This window comes from Plectropomus leopardus, chromosome 20 (assembly GCF_008729295.1).
Source record: "Plectropomus leopardus isolate mb chromosome 20, YSFRI_Pleo_2.0, whole genome shotgun sequence".
Classification (NCBI taxonomy): Eukaryota; Metazoa; Chordata; class Actinopteri; order Perciformes; family Serranidae; genus Plectropomus; species Plectropomus leopardus.
Genome location: NC_056482.1, coordinates 4,091,726 through 4,099,864, shown reverse-complemented (window position 1 = coordinate 4,099,864; position 8,139 = coordinate 4,091,726). Strand labels below are relative to the sequence as shown.

General features: G+C 37.7%; 1 protein-coding gene across 1 annotated transcript; it reads left to right on the top strand.

Moving 5' to 3' along the window:
• Positions 1–829: 829 nt before the first annotated feature.
• LOC121960060 (arylsulfatase B-like) lies at positions 830–7,057 on the top strand. The gene is made up of 5 exons (XM_042509658.1): positions 830–1,295; positions 3,559–3,745; positions 3,836–4,026; positions 6,106–6,313; positions 7,014–7,057. Exons 1-5 carry the CDS (start codon positions 1,035–1,037, stop codon positions 7,055–7,057), a joined length of 891 nt encoding a protein of 296 aa, XP_042365592.1. The 5' UTR covers positions 830–1,034.
• The last annotated feature ends 1,082 nt before the right edge of the window (positions 7,058–8,139 follow it).

The window sequence follows — 8,139 nt, the reverse complement described above, 5'->3', positions numbered from 1 at the left end:
TATTATAAGAAAAAGAATTTCAACATTAGTATGCTAATATTTTAAATTATAAATATCTATAATTTTCTGAGTGTGCAAAGTGCGAAAAAGAAAAAATACTATAAAATAAGACAACTGAAGTTAAAAAAAAAAAATAAAGGAACAAGCTGGAGTGACTGCAACAGGCTGTATGCGTGGTTGGTGCATGCGCACTTCAGCAAAATAATAGAAATCAAAGAGAACAGCCTACCATGGTAAAGCATATAATAATAATAAATATAAAAGCACAATAATAGCATTATAATATTTTAATGTAATGGTTTTAGCAATATAATGTAATGCAAAATAAAATACTAGCGCATGTTATGTCATAATTATATCTAAATTAGGGCTGCAAAAAAAAAAAGTCATTATCCATTGATCTGATTTTTTTTTACTTTTGATTAATCAGTTAATTGTCTTGTTAATAAAAATGTCAGAAAATAATAAAAAAAAAATATTTAAATGTCTTGTGTCGCCTGATCAACAGTCCAAGACACCAAAGTGATATAAAACAGAAAAGTAACTTTTAGAAGTGTTTTTGCTGAAAATGTGACTGAAACCATAAAAAATAAAATAAAACGATTGCTGATTTTCTGCTGATGGACTGAAAAATAATTTGACAAGTTCTTTCAGCTCTTATCCAAATACATTGATGGTTTATTTATTTTATTACATTTATATATCGTATTGACATAGTTGGGCCTCCATACGATCATGTGATTACCTGTTTCCTGTCATGTGATTGGCTGTTTTTTTTTAGTCATCTGATTGGTCGCTGCAGTCGAGGCAGTGTTTTCAATCTGAGGAAGACGGAAGTAGCAGCTAATCTGCGTTGTAACTTTTCTAATTCAGTGACTTACTTTTATACTATTACAACGAAGACATGAAGTTTGGACAAACAGTTAGCTTAGCCTCATATCCGCCATGTTTGCGTGTATTTTAGCGTTAAATACAACCCACCGGACGTCCGTGTTTACTTAGCGACGAGCTATTGTGGTTCTGTTGAGTCAATAATGAGAAACTTGACAATGGTTTGTTCTCAGTTCATAGCTGTGCTCCTCCTGTGCTTTCCGGGCGTTTTTTCGGCCCAGCAGCCGCACATCGTCTTCATCCTGGCAGATGACTTCGGCTGGTATGATGTCGGCTACCACAGCTCAGAGATCAGAACCCCAAACCTGGACAAGCTGTCAGCCGGAGGAGTCCGCCTGGAGAACTACTATGTGCAGCCTCTGTGTACCCCCTCCAGGAACCAGCTCATGACCGGCAGGTACCAGGTCAGATCCGCATCCTGCTGCATGTCTGATGGCCGGGGGTTTATGGTTGTTCATACAGTCTCATACGGCCAGTGATGGAAAAGTATTGTTTTAATAGCCTACTTTATATAAGTACAAGTAAGCTCCTTATACCACACTGTGAAAATATTCAGTATTAAGTATAGTCTCCTATTCAAAACCCCACTTAGGTAAAAGAGTGTAAGTATTTTTCATTATTTTCATAATTTGTATTTGATGTATGTACTATATTTCACCACTGGGAACAAGTAAACACTAGATTTTTATTTAAAATCCTGCCCTTGTGGTTACACTTACTATATGTGAAGTTAATCATAAGGAACTTATCCCTTTCAAACCTAAGAACATTGGCTCTTTTCTTTCAAGAACATGGAAAAGAGCAATAAGCAGCTCAAGAATAAATTATTCAAAAAGTAGCACAATAGTTAAAAAAAAGTAAAAGAAAATTACCTGAAAATTAGCGCACAAAAAAAGGCTAACAAAATTACCTAAAAGTACAAAAAAAGAAATTAACTGAAAAAAGTGCTTAAGAAATAATAAGTCTGCAACACAATATTATACATATACATATATATGTATTATACATTATATATTAATACATAATTGTGATTGTGATGATTATAGTTGAATATGTGTCACATTTTTATTTTATTATTTTTGTTATTTTTGCAAAGTTGCTCTGTGCCTTTTCCCCATGTTTTTTGTTTTATTTTGTTTTGTTTTTAAGAAAAACCAAACCAACCAATTTGCTCAGGGTTCAGAGATTTAAATACTTGTGAAAGGTTCTTTACCTAGTGTAGCGGTCCTTGTACTCCTCTTGCGTTGTGTATTTAGTGACAAGGCAGACTTTTTCACCGTTGGCACGCTCGCCGTTTATTTCTCATCTGCCATGGAGATTTAACACACAGTTAGTCCAGTTCGCCGTTTATATACACACATACACGGCTGCAAGAAGTAAAATGAAAAGAAAGTGCAAGTTAGCTAACATGTGTAACTTTAGCCATTTGTAAACAGAAATAAAAGACAAATATCGTCAACTTTTTAAAAAAAGGCTCGACCGTACGGGAGCTTTATGATTCAAAATACAACTTAAACCACTCCTTAATATTAAAATGAAAGTAATTAATATAAAACAAAGACAGAGCTCATACTCATGCACCTACCCCGGAGGCAGCGAGGTCCGACTGTTGTTACCCCCCGGGGTGCACGACCCTAAACCACAGGGGTGCACGACCCTAAACCACAGGGGTGCACGACCCTAAACCACAGGGGTGCTGCCTTTACTTACAATAGGAGACCCCAGTTCCCGTGTTTGTAATGTGTTTTATATGGCAAGTGGGATCACATTATCTCTTAACTCCGTTACACTAGCACAAGTAAACTGATGTAGATCCATTTTTCAAGGGGTTAAAGGGATAGTTTAGATGTTTGAAATGGGGTTGTATGGCATACTTATGCTTAATCAATATATTACCAACAGTAAATATAAGTCAGCACTGATCAGTTTTCTATTTTGTGTTATTGTGTGTGTTTTTTTAAAGCTAAACTAATTCCTTTAAACTCCAAAGTCACACAGTAACACAAGCAAAAGAACTGATGGAGGCAGCAGGTGACCAGCAGCTCCTGTGTTCAGCGATGGTAAATCACTGTTTTCTTATTGGAGTCTGGCTTTGAAGAGAGCAATATAACGGCTTTAATTCCCCGTTGGAAATTGCTGTCTGATAGAAAGATAAAACTGTGAAAATACCCTCAATATAATGTATATTTAAAGTGATATTGATTATTTTCGGTGTGTTGGTTTAAGTGTCTAAAATATGTTTTATGATGAACCCATCCACGGTCTTAAGTCCAGTGTCAGATTCCTGCCTGCCTCTTCAAACTGGAGGCATGCCAACCCCAATTTACTCTTGGTAATACACTGACTTTGTAACTCATACAACCCCACTTCAAAATATCAGAACTGTACTTTTAGCCTCCTCTGCATCATGATGGTATGACTTTAGGTTTGTACACTTTTCCAATTTTAGAGAGACTTTCCAGGTGGAAAAGAACTAATTTGGACTGGAAAGTAGAACAAGAGGACAAAGTCCTTATTTTGAAACTTTTGTTTGCATCACAGTCTCCATAGAGGCAGTTAGTTCCCCCTTTACTATTCTTACAAGTTGCTCTGTGGCGTTTTCAACACATTGTGAATTTATTTCCAAACACTATGTCTTTTTTTTTTTTTGTTGAACCTCTCCCTCAGATCCACACAGGCATGCAGCACCAGATCATCTGGCCCTGTCAGCCGTACTGTGTGCCTCTGGATGAGAAACTGCTGCCCCAGCTGATGAAAGAGGCGGGGTACGCCACACACATGGTGGGCAAGTGGCACCTGGGCATGTACAAGAAGGACTGCCTGCCCACACGCCGCGGCTTTGACACGTACTTTGGTATGTTTCATTAAAAAAATAAAACCTCTGATCTAACTATTGATGCACTTTTATTCTTGACAGTTATTTTTGGATTCATGTGTGCTCCAGGCTACCTGACAGGCAGCGAGGATTACTTCACTCATGTCCGCTGTCATCCCATCTCCTCTCTGAACGTGACCCGCTGTGCATTAGACCTGCGGGAGGGAGAAGAGGTCGCCACTGCGTTTAAAGGAGACTACTCTACTGAGCTGTTCAGCCAGAGGGCCACCAGCATCATTGACAAACACAATCCCAACAAGGTGAAACACACACACACACACACACACACACACACACACACACACACACACACGCGCACACACACACACACACGCAGAGTGTAGAGCAGTAAAACCTGATCCTAATCATGTGAGGAACTTTAGAAATGTGCCATCAAGAAAAAGAAGAATTCAGCAGCCATCATCTCTTTTAATATATTTCTAGCTGTGTTTTATTCAAAGATATAATGTGTAACTTTTCCACATTAAAACATCTAAAAAAAAGACTGTCGAGTTGTGCGCTTACAGTACTCCAAATATTTTCAAAAATGCTCAAACCTGGAAAAATCTGTCATTTTATTCAAGGCCATGGTTTGCGTGATTTAGTCACTGTCACCCTTTGCGCATTCATCAAGGTTGTTTCAAGCCACTTTTTTATGCAGCACCTTTGAGATCTTTGTCATTTTTATCTATATGTTTTAATCAGAGGAAGGATTTTATTTATCAGATGTTTGAATCTTAAATTATCAGAGAAACAAGGTGAGCAAACGTTAGCAGCAGCTCGGCTCCAGCCCCTGAAATGCCAAACAGTGATGGAGAAACACTGATTTTTAATGTGAAACAACTTTATTCAGTGTTTTCACTTGCTTAAATCACATTGTCTGTTTGTTTTGGAGAAGATAAGACCTCTGTGGATAATTCAGCTCATGGCAAAAACCTCTTGAATTTCTCAGTATTAAGTTATGAGAGAAACACGCTAAGCAAATGTTAGCTACAGCTTAACCCCAGCCCAATGTGCCAAACAGTGTTGGAGAAATACTGATTTTTTACTTGAAACGGATTTATTCAGCGTTTCTAATGGTTTTAATGACTTGGTCTGTTTGTTTTGTAGAGGAAGAGACCTCTGAGAATAATTCGGCTCCTGTTGAAAACTCTTCTGAACATCTAGATCTTAAGTTATCGGAGAAAAAGGAGGAGAAAATACTAGCAGAAACCTCTCCGTGATGAGCCAAATAGCACACTTGATAAAGATTGATTTTTAACATGAAACTGCTTTATTTAGTTTTTTCACAGGTTTTTATCACGGGGTCTGTTTATTTTCGAGAGGAAGAGACTACTGTGGATAATTCAGTTCTCAGTAAAAACCCTGTGAGCAATGAACACTGAAGGAACCGGACTGCAATGACTGCATTGCTCCTGCTTTTGTAATTGTTTTGATTGAGACTCTTCATGGCAGAAAATTACATATTGTACATTTAAATACCTTTGAGGTTAATATATCTTTTGCCATTTTGTATGAGCAGGAAATGATTCAATATGTTTTGCTGAAGTTTCTCAGTAATCCAGGTCATGGTAATTCTAAATGCTACATTGTGGGCATCTGGACGGACTTGAGTTTATTGAAAACATTTCAGTCAGTATTAATAATAAACCAGTAAGAACTGAAGAAGCTCCTTGGATGAGAGGCTAACGTCTTGAAGTAACTCAGCAAGTCCGGATGCCCATGATGTAGCACTTAATAGATGCAATATGCTGTCGACACACATCTGTTGAACTGGATCTTCAGAATCTCACTGCCAGTTAAAGCGGGATTATGTAACTTTTTAAAGCGTCTTTAGTTCATATTTAGCTTTAAAGAGTTTCAGCTGAATGTTTTGCTGTTTGGCCTTTAACTTTACGCCTTTGGTTCACTATCATGACTCTCATAGCCTTGTTTTTGGCTGCAGGAGTCATTGAAATAGCTGTGAAAACCCACTTTACACTGCAACCAAACAGCAGACAGACAGTTTGCGACTAGCTTGTGAATAAAGTGAAGCACTTAGCAGCTGAAGAGACAGATATCACACTCAGGAGTGGGTAGGGACCAAAAACAGAACTGAAAGAGAGTGAATGTTGGACTGACATTCATCAGATGAACACGACTCTAAATGACTGACAATGTTTCTTTGTAGCTGCTGAATGTTTAATAAGCAACTGTTGGCTGACAAATTTTGGTATAGCAGCTTAAAAGGTCATAATGTGTCAGTGCTGATGTTTGTAATGAGAGCTGCCTCCACTGCTCCCGTTACAACAGTAAGTCACAGAGGTGAGTCTTGACATGCTGCTCTCGTTATCTTTCAGCCGCTCTTCCTCTACATGGCGTTGCAGGCGGTCCATGCACCCCTGCAGGTGCCGGAGCGCTACGTGACCCCCTACAGTTTTATCAAAGACCCCCATCGCAGGCTGTATGCCGGCATGGTGTCGGCCATGGACGAGGCAGTGGGCAACATCACTCTGGCTCTGCAGCAGAGAGGACTGTGGGACAACACAATCCTGGTATTCTCGACAGGTATGTTTTTAAACAGAGACGCTTGATAAGGAACAATTTATCTTCCGTGGAATGTTGCTGAAACATTTTAAGGTGCAAACAAATGCTGTACTTGGCTGAAGCACTAGATTATCTTACTTAAAGGGTGGGTTCAGTGTTTTTTAACCTGGACCCTATTTTTGGATGTTTTTGTGTCTATGTGACTATGGGTAACAACTATATTTTAAATTGGTCCTGGCTGGCAGCAGCGAAACAAGCTGCAATGTAACAACTCTGGGCAACTGTGCAACATCAATCCATGTCAACTTAAAGTGTTTGTTTTTGCCACTGACAGGCTCAGATTGTTATTCTAAGTCTGTTCCATTTTGAAAATGATCCTTACCAAGATAAACCTTTTTGTTAGAGAGTAAGACCCTTTTTATTTAGTCTGAAATAGCCCCGAAATCGATGTTGGCAAAACCACCACTGCTGCTCGACGACTGCTCCAAGTCGTCTTTGTTTGTCCTTCCACTATTCTCACAATCACCATCTTTTGTTTGGTTGAGATAAACCCTTAGATCACTCATTAAGATGAGAAAACATAAAGGCACTATAAACACTTAAATGACTGTTTTTAACTGTTTTTAACTGGAGTCTGGTGGGTTCGGCTATACTGATTTTTAGGCCGTTTCTGATCCGACAACAAGATTTGTACTCTTAACACAAAGGTCTGTCTCTGTAGAGATCCTCATCATGATGTTTAATGCACATAGAATAGCAGTCTGAGCCTGTCAGTGACAAAAACAAGCACTTGGATATATTGATGGTGTGTAATTTCCATAAGTGACACTGACAGCTGCAGATCTACAGATTTAAAAAACTGCTGTTCCCAGTTGTCAGTGGGAACACACAAAAACATGAGACAATAGGGTCCTTGCAACTTGGACCCTATTTTCTCATGTTTTTAATGATGAAGTAACCTTTAATTAGAGTGAACTTTAACTCTTTCAATCGAAACCTACAATAAACTTGTTTTGCACATAGATAGGATAACTAGGTGAAAGCCTTTGTGAATGCTTAAGTGTTTTCCCCAGTTTATTATTTTCTCCCGTCTGACTCTTTCATAGTTTGCCAGAATGGAAACCAAATCAGCGTCAGCTAAATAACGAGCAATTGCTATTTTGCGTCAGCATCAAAAACACACTTTCTTTGAGCATCAAAGCCAATTTTTCAGTGTTTAGAGGAGTTCAGGTGACAGGTTTATTCAATTAAAGTATCACAGGGTTAGATAACACATTTTATCACACAAAGTGGTCAAAGGGGAGGCACATGAAACAGATATTGCCACATGTTTAGTGTTTGCAACATTTCCAGGACTGGATACAAGAATTAAAATAGCTCTTGTAATTCCCAGAATGTCCAGTAGAGAGCAGTGACTTGTTATATTTGTTTAACAGGGTTTTCTGTCAGGATGTCTCAAGCTGGATATAGATATTTAACCCCTTAAAACCTAAGCTTATTGGTTTAATTTCTTTAAAAAAAACTTAAACTTGAAAAATAGCAAGAAGTTAGTAAAAAGTAAAAGAAAATTAGCACACAAAAATAACAACCAACGAACCAAAAACAAAACAATGTGAAATAAAAACGAACAAACTAAAAAAAAAAAAAAACACTCAAAAAAACAACTGCACCAAACGAAAAGAAACAAAAAACAAAGTAAAAAAAAACAAACCCAAAACCCAACAACAATGGTAAATAAGAACGAAACTAAAAATATGTGCTGAAATTAGTGCTTAAAAATTATAATAATTGTGTAAAATGATTTTAAATATATCATTTTGATAATTAGAATTGCAATTTTCTGGACA